Here is a 20,552-nt window from a genome sequence, read left to right as displayed (position 1 = left end):
TTTCTGGGGACACCTTGCACTTCTTGCATTACAAGGGATGGTAAATAATTGCTCTATATTCACCTTCTAATTATCGTACTCCTCATCTTCCCTGTGCTCTCCCACGCTGCTAACACAGTCAGCAGCCTGGTCCTTGCATCTGCACAACCTCTGTGCCTTCAAGGGCATCCTCATTGCCTGCCACTTCACTGTTTCAACACAGTCCTTATGTAGGTGTGTCTCCCAGGAGCTGGACAGCTCAGGGATTTGGAGTGCATGGGCAAATACATAGAAACAGCCATTCCCCTGACTTCTGGATGGACCCTAGGCTCCGTCTTAAGGCTCACAAGAGGAGAGAAAGAAAATGTCTACAAGATGCTGCTGGAGCAAAAAGGAGGAGGCTCCACTTAGTGAAGCAAAAGCTCTCGACAGCAGTGCTTTAATAGGTTATGGTCCCATCGTCTGCCCACACCCTGCTCCAAGCAGTGCCTTTGCTACTATCAGGGATGAGGAGGCAATTTTCCAGACCCCACAGAGGACAGCATCACAAACCTTGGCCAAATCACGTACAACTAAGAGGATCCAAGCCCAAATTTCGAGGTGACTATACTTGCAACACATAGTCAAGGTGCAGAGCAATGCTCTGTCAGCAGTCAGTCAGAAGGGATCATACCAGGAAGTTTTATTTTGATTCAAACTGAAGCAGAAAACTGCCCATTAACTTTTTATTAGGTACCGGAAGCCCACTGCCATGCCAGAAGGTGCTAGGAACCCTCTCTTAGTCTGCATATCTCTTAAGACGGTGAAAACAGTATTTGAGCCATCAATTACATACTCTGCCTCCCAAGCACCACTCCTGAGCTGCTGCTTGTTCATCCTCCTGCACTACATTGAGGCACTGGCAAAAGGGGCTAAGACAGACAACCCCAATGAGTGGTAGGACTGCCACAGTCATTGCCACAGCAAATGAAAACCAAAAGCCATAGAAAAAATTTGTTTCAGAGTTATACGAACACCTTTAGCTTTAATTATGTTGAGATTTTATGAGGTAAGTTGTTTCAGACACTTTGAAATGGACAGATATTTTAAGCATTATGGCTATATTAAACTTTTGGACGGAGAACAATTTTCACAGCATCCTATTTACATCGGAGTGTACTTTATCAGGATCTGTAAGTGCTGAGAGAGAGAACAGCCAACAAATCCTATTCTGGTTCACAGGCTCCTCCAGCTCCTCCATATGGGTAGTGCTTCCTTTGAAGCCTCCACTGCTGAGGGACAAGGAACCATCATGGGAAACAGCAGGGATGTGCTTCTCCCCAACTGTTTTGAAATAAGTCCTTCAGCAAGGGGTCTTGCAGAAGCCATCTAAGGATGACATCCTCCAATATAAAGACAGCCCAAAGGGATGCAGAGAGCATTTTGCACCCATGTGAAATTGTCAGTGTGCCACTGCTGCTCCAAACCCACTGCTGCCTTCCACCCACAGAAAAATCCTTACTCGTCTCTGCCTGAACACAAGACTCCCCTCCAGACTGGAAGTCTGTGGAGAACATTAAATGCTGGCATGGAGTCCAGAGCAGGCCAGATGGCTGCGAACGCATAAATACTGTGTGGTACCCTGATACGCACTCGATGGCTTGATACATAGGCCTGGAAAGGAAAGGGATGCATGGTCACGCCCAATCTCATTGCACATTCACTATCTGAAAAGCCAAGCAGGATCTCCAGGTGACAAGTCAGTTTCACAAGCCAGAGAAACCAGAGTCCCCTGAGTGTCCCAACACAACAGCAGGGACTGCAGCTCCATCAGAACTATGGCATCAGGGAAGCGAGACTCGTTTCGCTTCTACCAGCAAACAGGCCTGGATTGCAGGTGGTCCTGCTCACAACCAGGCCAGAGGCCAAAGACTGCGACACCACGTCCCAACCTGCTAACACTGTGGCTGGTCACTCCGGCTCTGTCCCAGCTTCTGCCCAGACACAGATGTGTTCATGTACCAGCTGTCTGGACACAAATTCAGGCTCTGCGTCACCAGTAAGGACCCAGCCCATCTACAGTGCCTCGAAGGCTTTGTGAGAGAAAGCAGTGAAGAGAGGGACATGGTCTGACTGCCTCTAGTTTAAACCTGTGAAAACACAGGCAGTTGTCAGCTGTGAACATGACAACCTGAAAAATCTGAGACAGAAAAAGTAGCTGCAACCCAAACCTTCAGGATGGCCCTCATTGGTCTGGAGGAGGAAGCCAAAGGGATTTCAAACTCCCCCAAATCTTACTTCCTAACATCAGTTTCCAGGGGGGCTTTAAGCCCCAGTGGCCTTTGCATGCCTGCCTGAACCAGTCAGGAAAACCAAAGCCTCATGACTTACAAGGCAAATCACTACCCGGGTGAAATCTCGGATAAAGGATGCCGGGTACTTCCAGTAAACCACTTGGCACCTATCCACATAGTAAAATAAAACCCATGAAAAATATTTTGTGGAATACATTCAGGTGATGAATTAAGGAAACGAATCGGCTCATGAACACTGCAAATGCAAATAGAGAGGCTAAATTTATCAAACAAATTACCCACTTGATACAGGATTACTTACTAAGGGCTAACTTATGATTCTTTTGCTCACACAGAGGATCACTTCAGCCCCAGTGAAGTCTGCCATATTACGTGGAGAGTGTGATGCTTCTCAATACCAGTACAGAAATTACAATCTCTGCTTAAGAGTTCACTCACGTATTAGTGCAGGGATCTGTCTTTTTAATACAAAGCTTTTCATTCAGCCATTTAGACAGTTTCAAATTTGATTCCAAGCCTGGTAGATCTCTTAACAATGAATTTCCTCTGCAATTGTAATATATTTGCACATTTATGCACAACTAGGATGCTATGCGTCCTCCTGAAGTAACAGAAGGATTAACATTGGACAGTAGCTCTTATCCATATGCTTTGGGTGGCGGGGACAGAGACACAGTGTTTTCGTCAACCAGTAAAAAAGCAGAAAATGCATTAGATGTCATAACCTGGAATAGAAGGAAGAGAAAGTTTTTTTCAAGACGAAGCAATTTCTCTCTCTTTTTCCTAACGCCAACTGATATGGCTCAGAAAAAATGAATAAGCTCTTGGGCTCAGCATCCTTTCATTAGCTCTGAAAGGACACAGAGTCTAAAAGCTTGCATCTTCCATCTATCAACTGGTCTAATAGAAGTGCAAACCTGTCCTCTCTCTAACAATTTTAGCAATGCTTTAGTGAAGTAATTTTGTTACTCTACTTAAAGTAGTAAGAATGTAATATAACCTTGAACGGTGCAGCTTCACAGTACGTACCCTTTATAGCATTATTTTTGTCTAAAGAACATTTTCAGAAAAATATATTCCCCTCTCCAATCCACTGACAGGTGGCAGATTTAGAAATACTTTAAGCATTACAATTTTAGATAAACCTTTCATAATATACAAGCCACCATGAAAAATAAGCATTTGCTAAAGGTCCTTACAAGATTATCTATCTGATATATTAAGTGGCTAGGTATACACAGTATACAGGAGAAGAAAAAAAAAAGAAAGGTATTTTTGCCTCCAGCTAGCAACTATTTACAAATACGCTTAATTTTGGTCCTATGAATAGCATCCTAGAAGTACTTATCACTGCAAGGTAAATGTTGGTAAATCTGGCTTTTCGATGTGGACTGCTTTATTACCATTTCCTGGTCAGTCTTATAAATATATATATTTAGCAATAAAAGTGATGCTTAATATCTAGACTCCATTAGAATTCTGTTAGAAGAAACAATGCATTCCAAGAGAAAAAATGGTACAAGTATCAGTTCCTTTACCGGAAAACTCCCTCATAATACTAGTAGCAATCAATCCAGCGATGGAAGAACTACACATCTGAGACAGAACTGCAGGCAAGGATATTTTATTTGCCTGCAAGATATGTAGCAAGACATTCTCTCAGATTAAGCAGTGAGAATTTCCCAACGCAGCTGAAGGGCAAATCACCGGGCTACCTCATTCCACTAGGAGATAGGACTCAATTGGTAAAAAGAAAAAAAACCACATCAGTTTGTTACTATGTTAAAACAATGATCCATCTTAAGCACAGAAGGTTGGTTGGTCTACTGAAATAGTCTTCCACCCTCTTCTTCTACCAGGAAATACAAAACCTTCTCATCAAAACTCCAGCAGTTCAACAGAAAATTCTGTGCGGACCAGGGCCCTTTACTTTCTAAACCAGTGCTTTTCTGGACAGCCACTAGCATGAGATCCTAAGTCTGAGTTAAAAATGAAGTGACGCTCCCCCTCAGAGCATGCTGGCTTGGGCTTGGGTTCTGCACAGGCGACCAATTACCGAGATTAAATCAGCAATACTGTGACAACAGGTCTCTTACTGAACAGCTCTGCTACACTCCTAAGATATGAAATTACTTAGAAGTCTGCCTCTTCCCCCTATATGTTTAAAGTTTGCAAATGACAAGGCTCTTGGCAGTTGTCTTAATATCAGTACTATTACTCGACTAATTTCTTTGGCATTCCACTTGCAAAATAGGCCTAATGATATGTTCAAGTAATGGAACAATTTCCCTGTATCTATATTCCACTTACTCTAATGCACTGAGGTGTAACTCTAGCTTCATTTCATTATCACTTGACTAGCTCAAGCACTCGGATGTCTTTTTGGATTTATTAATGCACCAGGTTTAAAGTAATAACTATTTATGTATATAACTCCATGAATATATTCTTCTTTCTAAGCGTTTTTGCCCACATCTATTAAAGTAGATATATTTCATAATGTTTCTGAATGTGAGACAGACTTTAAAAATGTCTTGATGTTCTTTCGCAAAGCTTAAAGCAGTATCTCAGTGTTATTTCTCCTGTGAGTGTTCGGATAGTGTCCTATCAATATAAATTTAGGGTAAGTCTATCCTTGAAGACTTTCATTTCAGCACATTAATAGATTCTCTTAAAACCAAAACAAACTCACCAGTTTTGGCAATTCCTTCCACAGTCTAAATGTTGGGCATTTATTGCCAAAGGTAGAGACAGTTGCTACTTCCTTGACACAGAGACACATTGACTAGGTCCTCTGTGCAAGAAACCAGTGCTGTAGAGAGATGGAATATCTCTGCAGTTGGAGAGCCTGCTGATAACTTGTCAGAGTCTACTGCAGTAAATGCAGATGGCAATTCACAGGAGACCAGAAAAAAGGTAAAACCAGCAGACGTGACGGTCATCTGGTGATCACCATCCAGACCATCAGCTGATGTTCTCACCAAAAGGCTATAGGCAATTTAGGATGGGGCTGACTTCAACTGACACCTGTTGAAGCGGTGGTACCCTGCAGAAAAGTGTCAATTCAAGATGGCAAAGAAAGCCTGAGACTGTATATTAATTGTTAGGGCACTCCTCCAGCAGAGAGACCCAATACTGATCATTTCTCCAGGGACACTAATGGAGAGTCATTTGGGTAGCATGTATCTTTCCTGGTTTTCCCTGTTTCCTCGCAAGTTGATGATCTGACTCTTATAAGGACATACCAAATGTCCGTGGTGATAGAAGACATTAAAATCAGATCTCCCAAATCACTCGCTACTGACCTAACCACAGGCAAACCTTCACTGAGTCAGGGATAAAATTTTAGATGTTAAACTTGTTCCTTTTAAAGCTCCAGCTCACTAGCTAGTAGGTGCTCAGGTCTTTCTGAAAACTAGCATTATTAAGGCGTATCAAAACTGGTATTCAGAATCATTATTTATGAGAAACTGCAGTGGGGAGCCTATGAAAATGGGTCCTAAGATCTCTTAGTAATCTATACCAAATTGTGGCTGCTGAGAACTAAAACATTTTCTCTGGACAGCTGTCTGCATAAGTACAGGATGAACATTTTGCATAGTCACATACCAGCAAAACACTGGATTTGCTGTGCCTTAGAGGGTCCCCACCACAGCCACCTCTCTGTGGTCACGTATGAAATTCCCAGTTTTAGTCTGAGAAAACAAAAAACCTGTAAAAACTTTCCACACATCAGAATAAACATACTTTTAAAACTGTGGTACAACATAATGTGGTGTAATGCAATGATAAGTCTTTATATAACATGACACCCAACCATACAGGCTCTCTGTAGACAGAGTTTTTTTAAACAAACTCAGGTTTTGAACACCCCACCCCCCACCCTCAAGGAAACAAATATCCCCACCTTCCTCTCTTTTCCCCTTTGGGCTTGCTGTGCTTCAGCTCTGAAGCATCTTCTTGCCTCTCAGGCTTTCAAACCCAAGTGGGGTTTGCATTTATAACAATACCAGGCTGAAATCCAATTACTTCCATTTCAAATTCCGATTTCAAATTCAATAGAAAAATTTCAAAGACCTTAACAATGAAGGTGAGTCTTACTACTCTAATCTGTTGACAAATTGACACTGTAGTGTAGTCCCCCTTAATCTGAAGGGCAGGGACAAAGTCAGCGACAGTAGGCAGGGTACTGCCACTTTATTCTCAGTGTTGGGGTACACTGCCAAAAAAAAAATAATAAAAATCACACAATGAATGGTTTAGACATGCAGTCTTTGCAGTGCATGTTCTATGTGCTCCAGACAAAAATATTATTAAGCAGTTAGACACCACTCTATGCTACCTGAATAATTCAATAGGTCTTTAAGTTTCAGCTGCCAATCACTGCAAACTGGAGATTACAAAGCCGTCTACAAAAAGCTTTGTTCTAGTGAGATGAGACAGAAACATCACACTTTCCATACTACCAGCCAAAGCAAAAGGAAAAAAACACTTTGGCTACTGTGACAACACGGTCCTGTAGAATTAGCAGATATTCACAACACACCAAAGCTCTGCTTCCTATTACTCAAAGGCCCTTTCCACCAGACAGACAGCGTGGGGAGTATTTAAGTGACTGCCACTTCTGAAGTGGGTGATAAAACAAAATACTAAAATCTGGATCTTGTCACATATAGTAGGACTGATGCCATAGAAAACAAAATAAAACGGGAGAAGGTTAGGGTTGATAAAAATACTGAACACAGATTTCTAATGATGTATGATAAAAATAAATTACAGGCATATGGGGGAGGGGGAGGGGGATTAACAAATTTACTATCCACCAGGTTTTCTTAAATTCTAGAAAGTAACCTCCTGTGTGAAATGTGAGATGAATGGCTAACATTTCCCAAGTGCTCCGGCGAGAGCCATCTTTCTCCCATTCATTCTTGCAGAGGGACAGCTCAGGTTTAAAGTTCTTGTTCAGACACAGTTGGGCTCTAACCCCTGAGGTATCTTTTCAGACCCAGAGAAACCCTACCAGCATCATTATTGAAAGAGCAAAGCACGTACAAAGTGCATGGAAAAGCAATATACACTAGAAGCTATATACATTAGTACAAATCATTTTCTTCTGAGTCAAGAGAGCCAACGCCATGCACCGGGTTTCAGGAGGAGATACAGATACAGCAGAGAATGAAGAAACTACTGTACTGAGCATACAAAAGCAGGCCTTGATTTTCCAAAAGCAGTATCACAAATAGTTTTGCCAGTTCACAAATTTTAAATGTATGCATTTGTCCAGGATCAGAGCCTGTATGTGCAGCTGATCTTTAAAGAAAGTTCACATTTTAATGTTTAGCTTCAGCAGGGAAAGAAGAAAGGACACCAACTGTTGTCTTTTTGCTGCATCATTTTTAAAAATCAGATGGCACTTGATTACTATACCTACCTAGAGGGAAAAACTCGCCCATTTTCTTCTTGAATATTTTGTAGTCAACCTCCAAAAAGACGCAGAAGATGATACGATCCACCTGTAAGAAACAAAATTATCCACAGTGAAATGATCCCAATCATAAACATTGGAAATAATAGTTAATAAAACCAAAGAAACTTCCAAGCCAACACACTTTTATGCTCCAGGCAAGCAAGAAAACATCACCAGGATGCATGTTTTGACTTTATTGTGCATCTGTGTTGTAATTTTAAAAATAACATTTGCAATCACAGCTCACAACTGTATTCTTTGTTAACTGCCTCCTGTTTATGCAAACCACTCTTGAGCACAGTATAAATGACTTTTGGCATTCTAGATGAGTACTGGGATGCAATGTTTGATGAAAGAGTCACATGGGGAGCTTCTAATAAGCATATAAAAGAGTAAATGGGTAAGCAAAGAGCTCTTTTTCCACTCCTTGTCCGACAAACCTATTTGCAAAACCATTTAGTATTTTAAAATAGCTTTAAAAGGTTTCATGTGGTTTTAATTTACATGAAACCACTTATTCTTGCTATAATGCCAGCAGAATGCAGCAAAAACAAAAGCTGATTAGATGACAGGTAGCACATGGGGTAAATAAAACATTTAATATGCCATCTACTTAGCAAGGCTGAGCATATCAATGAAACCACAGCCCATAATGTATGCGCCACCCACCAACGATTTCAAATAAATTGTTTGGGAGATCATTGAATGTGAAAAGCTTTTCTAAACGAGGCCAAAAAAAAAGCCAAACAAAATAAGAAACAAACAGAATTCCAAAGCCTTTAAGACTGAAAAACACCCATACTGGACTTCACTCTAGCCTTGCTATTTCTTTGTTTTATCTGCTTGAATAGCACAGCACAAATTGCCCCTGCAGCCAAACCCCGGCTCCAGGAGGGAGCTGTGGAAGTCAAAAAGACCCTCCCATGGCTGAGCTGAGGGATCTGCAACCCAGTAATCAAATTTGTCTCTGTAGTGCATGAGAGCTTAACCAGAAAGGGTTGAAGACCAAGCGACAGGAAATTCAGCATCTTGGCTGGCATTATACTGTCCTCGTGTCTCCATGGGCAATCAGCCGATCTGTTGATCTGTCGTAGCAGAGCTCCTCAAGAGTGCCTTTGCACATGCTAGAAAAAGCACCAGCCCCCCCCTCAGGGAAACTGGCGGAAGGAATGCTCTCAAAAAAAATGCCTTCTTTCCCTTATTTTCAGTAGAAAATGCTGTCCTTTTGCTACAGCTGCTCTTCGAAGCAAAGTACAAGTCTAGGCTTCAAAGATACCATTATGCTGAGCAGCTCAGCTCAGGACATCATTTTAGAGCTCATTTTGAAGCAGCCTGGTAGAATACAGAAAGGAATGGGAGCAGGCAATAATCGGTTACGCTGGAAAATGCTAGGAGTTGCTAACAAGGACATCTCTGAATCAAAGCTGACTACAAAACCTGAAAAAGCAAAATAGGTAGGAAATACTAGACTGAAGGTAGAGGTTATGTGGGCGTTAAGGAAGAAAGAGGCTTGTAAGCAGGAGAGAAACCAGCAGGGCAGAACTTGGGTGGACGCTGCCTCCCATGGAAGCATATTGGCAGATTTATATAAGCAAGAGAACTGCCTGTTGCTGTCTGCTCATATGACATTCACAGAAACAAGCTGTTCTGTGCATCCCTCGTAAACAAACCAGGCTAAACCTTAAAAATATGCTGGACTGTGTCATCAGCTACTCTTCACAAAGAATACAATAACCCAATTACTGGTGAAATGCTCAAGACAAAAAGCCATACTCATCCGTGTACTCACAAATTTGTAACGTAAAGCACTGGTGGCAAGAGGTGCCACGTTTTACCTACATGAGAATTCCCACCTAAGTAAAGTTGTGTGTTTTCAGGAAGGAAGCTTTAGACAGTGAATGTTTAAATTATACTTAGTGTGAAAATCGATTTAGGATAGGTGAGGCTAGATTGTCATCTTCTATCTCTGCCTCCTGAGCAGAGCAGATATTCAAGTATTACAGTGATAAGCCCAACACGTGAATCAGGACAGACAAAAGAGCAAGGATGGAAATTTATAAACCAAAGGAGGAATGATATTCCTACGCAGAGAATCTCTGAGTTGTCTTAGTCTCTATATAGTCTCATATTCTCTGCTGTAAATACTACAGACTTTCTCTTCATTTTACATAGTTCAACTTCTTGAGGTGTTCCCTTTACTTTTATTTATTCTGTGCAGTTGAAAATGATAAAACTTCCGCAATCCTGAGAATTTCTACTACTTCTAATATAATTCCGTAATTTAAAGATAGGGAATCTCTCTAGTAACGGCAGACTATTTCAAAATTTCTAGCCTCCTGACTGTATACATCCTATATATAAACCTGTTCAATTTCTTCTTCGTGTGAGAAAAAGTGCTCTATTTTTAAGTATGCATAAGATATTGTGATGACAGCTGAAATCCTGTGTTTATCTGATTGAATGGCATGTGTTGGCAGATAGTAAATCTGAAATTAAACCATATTCTATCATCCTGCCAGTCATTGACTATTTTATCTAACATCCCCAGCTAAAATAACTTGAAATTAGGTACAGAAAGTAACCCCTGTCCTCACTGTTCCCATTCCAGCTACAATAAGGAAAGGTTTAATCCAAGTGACTACAGACCTGCCTTGCCTGCTGGCTCACAAAAGCTCAGCAGGCCTTTTGGGATGCACACTTATGAAAGCTGCTCCTTATTCAAAGAGGAAATCTCTCCTCTCATGTGGCTAGGAAATGCCAACTCGATTAGTCTTTTTATGCTGCCCCTTTACAGAGGGCAGGGACTGACCCCCAGGGACTGCCCAGAGCACGCCCAGGCAGCCCCCAGCACCTTTTGTAGGTGCACAGCTCCTCCACAGCTGACCAAGCACCACTCAACTGCAGAAGAAGTTTAAAGGAGCTGCAAGTTAAAGCTCATCCCTGATTGACAGATCTTTTTTGGAGGCCGGTATTAAAATCAACCATCCCCTGTCAGAACCTGATTAAATTCTGCTCGCTTCACAGCTATGAATAGGTGGATCAAAGAACCCCAAAATTAAGAGCACTGCAACACAGGAAGAAGGGAGTTAAATTGCGTGAGCTGTTCACTTATTAAGCAGCTTCACAGCTCAAGGCTGTGAGTATATATTTTTTTAAAAAATATATATTTATTACATTTATCTCTTGGGTCCTGCTCTCCTTGCCAGGCTCCCTTTAATTTTGAGGACACCTTCCCTTTGGTTTTGTTAGCTGCACCTGATAAGGATCAGTAAACTTCTAGGGCTCTTCATGGCTCACAGGGCTCAAGCTGTTTTTCAGTGGAATGGACCCAGAGTCAGTCATTAATGCCAGGATTTTCCAAGGATACAGCCAAACCTCATGAACTGAAAACCCCTCCGCTGGGTATAAAAGCCCTGTTGGTCTTAATGGCAGCAGCACTGATCTTAATACAAAGAAGCTAGCAAAAAAATTCCCTCCTGTTTTTTGTTCAATGACGTTTGATTTGTTTATTTGCTTTTTCTGCAGTGAATGTGAGAGCATTTTGCATCTAGTGAGTTTTAAGTTTATGGGTAGGTTAATGCACCCTGGGTTAGCTCACTCATAGACCACTAATGAAGCAGGCAGGTGTTCAGGGACTGCACCATCACCGCAGCATGGGAACGATGAAAAGCTGCCAAGGGTCTCACCAACCACACGGCAGAGCTGGAAGCTGCACCCCTCTGCGGCAGCTGAGCTCCACCGCCACGCAGACACCACCGACTAGAGACAGCTCTGCCCACAGAAGGCAAACAGAGCAAGGTGGGCACACACTGCTTGAAGAGATGACTGCAAGCCTCGCCACATCCAAGGCTACAATAAACCAAGAGTCTGCTGATGCTTTCTGGCAACTTTCCACTCTTTTTTTTTTTTTTTAATGGATTCTTAGAGAAGAAAAGAAGCCCTGCCTTTGCTAGCAAAGCAAAAGTACACACCAAGTTCCCTAAAGGACCCTTCCCTCTACTGCAGCATGCGGGAGGACACTACCCTGCTTACATGCACATCGGTGTGTGCAGCCACTGACATAGGAGTTTATACTCTACAGCTGTACCTATACATAGTTTAGGATCCAAAATATCTCTGGTTTTATCTCTTCTCTTCTACTGTGGCCTCTGGCAGGTTTTCCTGATTCCTCTGACTTAATTCCCCTATCTGTTTAGGGAACACTTATACTTAGTCATGCACTTACACATCACTACAAAGAGGTATTGCCAGGCACAATCCCCAGGATATGCCAAATGTTGTCATACATATAGCTGTATATATACCCAGGTGCCAAGATGTATATATCAGGCACAGTTTTGAAGCAGAAAAATGATCAAAAGACATTCTAGACTATCTAATCAGAGTTTCCGTGTCATTGCCACCTTGCATCCTAACAAAACAACAGCTCGCAACGAAAATAAACCCAACTGCATTTCAGCACTCCAATGTATTTTATGCATATCCCCATACCAAGACATTTACCCAGCAGGCACTGACTGCTTTTTATTATATGTGACAATAAGTTTCATCATAATTTAAATCGTGCCAGAAAATACACAATAGAAAAACAATGTTGACTTGTAAGAAATGTTTCACAATCCCAAATCAAATTAATGGTAGCAAACCACAAAAAGAATGAAGCAGCGTCCTGCTTTTTGTGCGTGTAGCAAATCCCTTTTATGAAATGCCCTTGGCTGATCCCACCAGACCTATTGTAAGGTGATGGTGAACTCCAGAAGCTTGCTGTAACATTTCTAGTTTATCATTCTTTGGACTGAATTCAAAACCCAGTGAAGCCAAACAGAGGCTTTTATTGACTTCAGCGTGGTCAGATCGGCACCTGTACTCCATAGGACCAGAAATAACATTTGCCTTCTTAAGAATTAAAGTTCTGATATTCAAATTTCATTACACAAAATCCTCAGACACTTTCTCAAACATACCCTTAACAGTCACTGTTCAGAGCTGCCTGTACCCATTAAGACCCGTTGACTACAATGTCTGTAAGGAAGAAGCCCCGAACCTTCAATAGTGCTGCAATCCCACATTTTCCCTGTGCTCGGACCACAGCTGCTCGGGCATGCCTGTTGGCTTTTATTCCCTGACAAGACTTCCCTTGTAGGGACCAGTGGGAACAAAGCCACCTAAGTCAGGTTTCCAAGGCAGGCTCTCGTGGAATTAAAATCTGAGTTGTGGGAGGCACAGAATAAGGAGGAAGAGATCTTTAATGCACCACAGCATCAAGTTACAAGTGTCCTAGCTGGTCCCTGCACACTGTGTAAAATTTCTTCTATTTCTGTGGCAAGGGCTCAGTTTGCTGTTCTGAAGTCTACATCTCTCTGACTTATCTTCAGGGAACCCCTTCTCCCATCTCTTTCTTTTCTGGTTTTCTCACAGAGTTCCTCCCTGCCCAGGACCAAGCTGACACATGGAACTGACTGCATGCAGAGGTACACTTCAAAGACACCGACATCTGTTTCTGCCCCCTTAAAGTACTCTAAGTGATGCTCTTGATGCTGACAGTCTCCCCTTCAGCCTACCCTTTGCCCAACCTGATCCTCTGATAATCCTATTGCAACCAACTAACAGATGGAAATACCAGCTTTGTAAAATAACACAGGCATCTGCCATATCCCTGGCAGCAGCTGTGATCCACTTTGCCAGAGGCACTGCCTTTCCTCAACACCAAGCACATCTGTCCAGATAGCAATCTGCCCAATCAGAAAGAAAGAGCAGAGAGGACTGCATCCCACTTGGAAAGGAGCAGCGGTCGAGGCCAGAAGTTTTCACACACGCCTTCCAAAGGTGAATGCTTCAGGCCCTATAAAACCTACTCATTTTGTAGCACCATAAATTAAAATTCACCCTCCTGGTATTATTACTAATTTCACAGAACCCATTAAAGCATAGAGCCTAGCTGACTGTCTGCTCCTTTCAGCATGACATCATGGTCTATAATTGCAGAATTACTCTCCAAAAGAACTTTAGTCAAGTATTTATGGCAAATACAAAGCTTCGGTGCCGCTTCCATCCTCATAACAAGATTTAAGTGGGGCAGAGGTGTCAGACTGGCGATATGGTGAATTTGACAATCAACGAACTGTGTGATGATGTTCGCAAAGCAATTCACGTAGCCTTAAGATCTTTACACCTGGCCTAGCTTCAAATCCACTGCAGACCTGAGCCAAAACACCCCCAACATTTACTTGAACTCGCAGCCACCCAAATAAGCCCGGCTTCAGGCAAAGAGGCAATGCTGGTGGAGAGAGAAAGATGTACTCTCTCAGGACAAAGCTCTTTGATTTTCATGGGTTTGAGTTTTGAGATTCTTTGGACCCAAAGCAAAAACCTAAATAAAAATCCACATTACTGTAAACCTCCTGCCAGTAATGGCATTAATGGAGCGTTATGATATCACATCAAGAGCAAATACCCGTTGAGGACTAGCTGTGAAGAAGCAACTCTTACTTAAACCATCCTATTACTTTGGCAGTCATTGAAAGTAAAAATAATACAAAACACATGAATTATAAATTATTTACGCTTATCAGAAGTAGAGTGGAATGTTTTCTATGGTTGTTTTACTGAAGTTAAAAACAGAAACAAAGTTATTATTAGTGCTTTAATATCCTACTTCATGACAGAAAGCATACTTTGCTTGGGGTGACAGATAATTAAAAGTCCAAAGGCAATTTAAAAAAAACCCAACAAAACAACAAAAAAACCTCATAAAGTTATTACAAGTTTGGAATATTAATACAAACAACACCCCAAAAGAACGGTACATAAGGCTTTGTAGCAATCCCTGCCTCTAAAACAAATTACAGTAGCAACACACTTACCTACGAAACTCAAGATAAATTTAAAATACAGGCAGAATGTCTCTCCCTGTCTATTGTGCCCATCCCGACAGCTCTGCTCATATTCAACAGATGAAGGCAAATTACTCCCTGTATCACACGGGTACCAGACACACCACTGTAGTTATCACTATGGCACAAGCCTATCTTCACAATACTGAAACACATTAAAAACCATAATACTTTCCAGTGGAGAAGCACTTTTACCCACAGATCTCAAACACAAGTAAGCATTACAGTTTTGTGATAGTTCTGATAGATCTCTGCCTTCAGGTGGAGATTTGATGTGCCCAAGGTCACAGAGAACAACAGTAGCAGAACTAGACCAGGACCCTGGGATTTTTCCTCCTGTTCTTTCTTCAGGCAAAGATGCTACAGACAAAAAAAATTCCCATCAATGGTCACAAGTAGAGTTCACAAGCTTCACTGCACACCTCCAGTTTTCCTCTGGCATATCCTTTCAATGTAGTCATGTATTGTGAGAATCAGTAATGATAACTCCTTTTCCCGAATACATTGGTTGTTTTTTAAAGGTTACATATTCTCTGTGAGGAGATTCACTCTGTGCCTTCAGTACCTCTTTAATACAGCATTTTATTCAAGGACAGGTAGAGCTTTCCCTTTTGAACCTGGTGAATCTTCGTGCCGAGTTGTTACTTTTTTTTTTTTTGTATGAACAAAGCACCTCCCAAACAAGCACAGTGGCTGTCCTAAAGCAGTAATCTGGATCTAAAATAGGAAATTATAATAACATTTTTGGAAGAATTTACAAATGGCCAGCAACAAAATTGTATGCGTCCCAGTTGCTCGTACATTGCATGATTACATGACAAATAAGACATGATAGTCCTGCAGTGACAATACAAAACACAGACAGACTATAAAATAACCAGCAGTTATTAGTCCACATGTGGAGGTTTTTTTGCTCAATAACTAAAAGTTTTTCAGTTTCCTAAAGGTGAAAAAACCTGTAAAATCAGCCTAGGATTTAAGGCAATGTCTCAGTATATTTCTTTTGATGGTCACTAAAACTTGTCAGGAAAGGGGCAAGAGAGTAGTTTAAAAATGCATTTGTTTTTACCAAGATATCCATCAATCTGCACAATTCACTTCTATGCCACACAAACACGATGACATAAAGCCCATTAATCTTTTCCAGCTTAATACCTACTGTCCTTTGAAGATACATGTTTGGAATATCTGAAGACGACCTCCATTTTTCACAGTTACCAGTCATAGGGCAGCTGACACAGCCAAGATAATCCTGTATTCAGCGAAACCGGGGGAATGAATGGATTCTGATGAATGTAATTTGCTATCTCAGTGACAAATGGCAAATGTGAAGAGAGGGTATGCATGCAAATATAACTGCGTTAAATAAGGGCTTGTGAAGGATAGTACTCTGAAAATATCTGATAGGCAGTTTTACAACAACCATGCATTTTTTGAGGAGATAAATCATCAGCTTAAAGTTATCATTACACCCTCACTGTGGATGTCCGCTGAATGAGATGGTATTGCAGCATACAATCAAGCAGCATGTTGTAATCCCACAGGCCAAGTTTTTGCACCACATTTTACCTTACAACATAATTTTTTCAGTATCTTTTTAGTAACAGTTTGGACAGAAACACCCCGAAGATCCCAATGATTATGAGCATCCTAAGCCTGTTTGGTTGTCCAACCTAACCTGTAGCAGACTAATTCTTAGAAGACATTCCATGTTCTACTAACACCAAAAGCTCTTTGCTGGATCCCCTGAGGCTGAGGTGTCACTTTGGAAAATTCTTGATGTTCTTACCAGTTCTGTTGTAGTACCACATAATATCTAAGAATACAGTTTCCACCCCTTCCCAGGGCCAGCAGGAGAATCAGCACTACTTGCTCAGAGTCCACCACTCAAGAAAAAACAATACGCTTGAAAACAGAAACGTAGTCTCCTCCTTGCTATCAACTTTGTGGCTGCTGCAAGATTCTGAATATAGAGCAGCCCTAGGTTTTAAAACCCCACGGACAGACCAAGTGATGGTGCCTCCTACCCTTCAGACAGGTAGGTATGAGTAAATTAGGTATGGATGCCAGAGCCAGCACCAGGAGAAGGCAGAGTGGCCATAGGCTAGGAAGCAGCAGAAGGATCAATGGGAGATTCATGTCCTGGAAAGCAAAGCTCCCTACTGCTGTGCTGCTGAGGTAGGGAATAGCAGTGACTTCCAGGCATTATGAGAAGTCACCAGGTCCCTGAGCAGTGGGAACGTGTCTGTCAGTCCCCAACAGCTCTGCCTCCCGTGTTCTTCCCTGCATCGGGGGTGGGAGTGCTCTCCTGCCGCAGGAATAGGAGTGCACTGGCGTCTCATGGCTGGGCCAGAATCAAACATTTCTGGCTGTGCTGCTGAGAGGCCCTGAGCAGGCTCCTGAGGATGCACAATAAATGTTTGAGCTGCAGAAAAAAAAGCAGGAGAAACAGCTCCCAGAAGCAGCAGATGATGGCTTAAATAACTTTTTAAGTGTGCTGTTACAGGCAGGGTAAATTTGCAGTCATGATAAACTCAACAATAATTTTCTCACTGAGGTAGAGCAATGGTTTTACCTCACTTGGGGCGTTGGGATACTTCATGTTATTTTCTAATTTATTGCCAAAGTAAAAAATTCTGGCTTGATCTTACGAAGTTGGTTTAAAATTCAACTTATTTAAGTATTTCCATCAAAAGAGACCAGATGACCCTTACATACAAAATTATACATACACCTAGAACCTGGAAGGTTTCACCATCGAAAGCTGTGCAAAATAAATGATTTGCTGTAGAAATCCCTCAAACCTAATGCAATTGAGAGCAGTCCCTGAAGGAAGCTCGCACGGGGTATTTCCCTTCTTTAATCATTCTCACCTTCATTCTACATTAACATCCATGTTAGTTACTCTTTATTCAAAAGCCGTTGACTTTAAAGGGGTTTTGGATCAGTGCAGCTAAGCATTTCCCACTCTGGTGGGAAGACAACAGCAGCACAGGGTTTGTCTGATCACAGCTAGATTTCCAGAAATTCAACAAGTGTCATAAAATCTGCACTTTTATGGATGAACAGTGCTCACTTCACCTATACTAGCAGCACTACCACTGCAGTTGTCTGCAATGTATTGCAAGTTCTCCTCTCCAGGACCACCATATATTCTATAATCTTTATTTGAGGGAGAATATAGGCAGAGACAAGACTGGTGTGGAAAGTCAATAATTACTCCCCACTGAGGGGATTAAAACTCCTATAGTGGAAGTGAAGGGGTAACATACCTGCTACCTGGGTTATGAACGAACAATATACACAGAGTTTGCAAAATTCTTACTCAAAAAGTTTGTGTAGATAAGCAAGAGACCTTAAAAAAAAAATAAAAGGAAAAGAAATTGCTTTCCCAAGAATACAGGCCACATCACGTAACTTGAAACAGCTCTGAAACCACTGCTCTTACTAAAACCTGGACTGATTCTCATTTATGTAAATATTACCTTATCTCTATCCTTGAAGAAAATGTTTTACGATTAAGTTATCTGTCATTTAGAGATCAAATTAAACTCATTAATGCAAGCTATTAAGGACCATTTTTAAAGGACAAAGGCTGATTTTCTCAAATACTCTGTCTCTCTCATTCTAACGCTAGAGATAATCTTTTTGCCACCAGAAAAAGAACCAGGCAGAAAAGGAAGTGATTAAATTTCCAGTAAAGCTACAAAAAAAATACTTCCATTCCCAGGATGCTCCACTGTCTCTTCCAAAAAGGGGATCAGAAAAGTCTATTCATCGCCTTCCTACACAAAAATTCTTTTTTCTTTTTGTAAAAAATCATTTCTTACAGTCACAATTACACCCTATTCATGCCTGAGACACTTAGGTAGGTACGACAAAGTAATGTATGTTTTTGTTAAATAAGAATGACTGTAAAGTGATGAGTTATTTTCACAAGATTTCACAGTGGTTGATTCCCAGCATCCTGAAAGAAACCAAGTCAGGAGTCAGTATGATCTAAATGCAACCTCTGTGTGTTTCTTGCTACTCAGAAGGGAGATCAGGAGGAACAATGAACAGTGAGACAAGAAAATTTAATGTAAAATACTTATTCCCCTAGAACTCAAGAACTTGAGCTGGCGGCTGTGTCAGCTTGGGGAATGGATGCACTTCAGAGCCTGCTTTTAGGGTATTTGCACCTGTGAGAGTCTGGGACCAGTAAGGAAGATCTATGCCTGAGAGCAGAGGTGATTATAGATTTGGCATGTGAGCTAGGTCTGCAATTCAGCCAAAATGTGAAAGGTCATTAAGCCAACTTGATAAAATTGACAAATGTCTTCCACAGAGGATATTGCAACTTTAATATAGGTTGTTTAGGAAAAAAAAAAATAATCCACTGGGATATAAATGTCAACTGTATGCCAACATTTTTCACAAGGATTGGGAAGGGAAAAAAGAGATTCATCTCTAAGGGATCACTTTTAAATTAATTTTAATAGATGGTAATAGGCTGACAGTTCTCTGAAAATAGCCAGCAGATGTTCCAGCTCTTTACCAAGTCCTGATGTCTAACCTTGGGTACATCGATTCCACAAAATCCATCTTCTGCAGCTGGAATGCTAATGATGGCTTTTAGTGGTTTCTGACTTCTACCAGTGTGTTTATTTCTGCCACAGATCACAGCACACAAGCCACAGAGGCGAGTAAGTGCAGATTTACGTTTTATTAGAAAGGACAAGAAAATACCTTATGTATGGTACATTGCTACCTACAGATAACCTTCACTCTATCTATCTGCTCATCATAAGATAAAAAGGATCTAAATTACTAAGATGTTGCTTAAATACAATTGAGAACATTAGCACAATTTATATGAGCTGCTCAAATGCACCGATGCGTATAAAGTCTCCAAAACCATTTATTGTCAAAATGACAATGCTAAATGCACAAAAATGTAACTTACTTTATGCCATTAATTAACTAATGTGTGCACAGCACTTTGAAAATGTAAAAGCACTTTGAACACTGAGAGCTAAGCGGTATTATTTTTACTTGTGTGGACTCACTGTATGAATCATACATAATAACCACCTCTTGTGGAAAGTATTTTTGGTCCACAGCCAAAACTTAAGATTTGGCACTTCAGTAAAGCATCTATAAATGGTCCTGTTAGGGTTTCAGCTGGAAATTTTCTGCAACATATTAATTACTAAGTTCTTCACAATATATACCAGGTATAAGGTGCATTCACAGCTTTGTCATTAATGCTGTACAGCGAGACAACAAACATTTTGTTGTAAACTCATTTGCCCAAAACATTTGAGAATAGTTCCCCACTAGTGCTAGCTGTGATGTAACTCCTCTTTGATCTGTACAAGATGCAACAGGCTTAACGGATATAACACAGGATTGGGATTCCCTGTCACCTTTGTGAGAGCTGTAGCTCTCAAATTATTCTGTGATCTCCTGGTGAAAAGAATTATGTGAGAACTAGACAGTATCACCATTTTTGATCCCCATGCTGTGATTTCTTCCCTTCTGATCACCCTCTGTCTGGATTTTTCCCCCCATCTTACCCTTTGTGACGAAAGAAATGCCATGACCATGAGTTTTCCTTCCCAAGTGAGTGCACAGAGAGCTTTCACAAGGTCACGTTATATACCTACAAGCACATCTGTTGCATCACCCTGGAAAAAAAATACACTTGGCTATCCTATCTTTGCGTAAAATTGCTTCTCTGTGATCATGTTCATGGGGGAAATCTAAATCTAAAATAACCAGAAACCAACAAAACTTCACCGTTCTCCTGTTGTGATTAGTTAACAAGAACAGTGATGACTTACAGCTGGCCTGAGTACCACCTGCAGTCAGGCTGGCCCCATGTTTCCAGAGGTTTTGGCTTCCTGGCTGACCTGATGGTGATATGCTCCATCCTTG

General features: G+C 41.2%; 1 protein-coding gene across 2 annotated transcripts in view; it reads right to left on the bottom strand.

Annotated features, from left to right (window-relative positions):
* MACROD2 (mono-ADP ribosylhydrolase 2) overlaps positions 1–20,552 on the bottom strand; it is an 893,250-nt gene that overhangs the window by 82,610 nt on the left and 790,088 nt on the right. For both annotated transcript variants that reach the window (XM_040612354.1, XM_040612355.1), the window contains exon 9: positions 7,705–7,786. In XM_040612354.1, coding sequence (XP_040468288.1) covers positions 7,705–7,786 — 82 coding nt within the window. The remainder of the gene's footprint in view (positions 1–7,704; positions 7,787–20,552) is intronic.

Source organism: Falco naumanni, chromosome 12 (assembly GCF_017639655.2).
Source record: "Falco naumanni isolate bFalNau1 chromosome 12, bFalNau1.pat, whole genome shotgun sequence".
NCBI classification, from domain to species: Eukaryota; Metazoa; Chordata; class Aves; order Falconiformes; family Falconidae; genus Falco; species Falco naumanni.
This window is presented reverse-complemented; position numbering and strand designations above follow the sequence as displayed.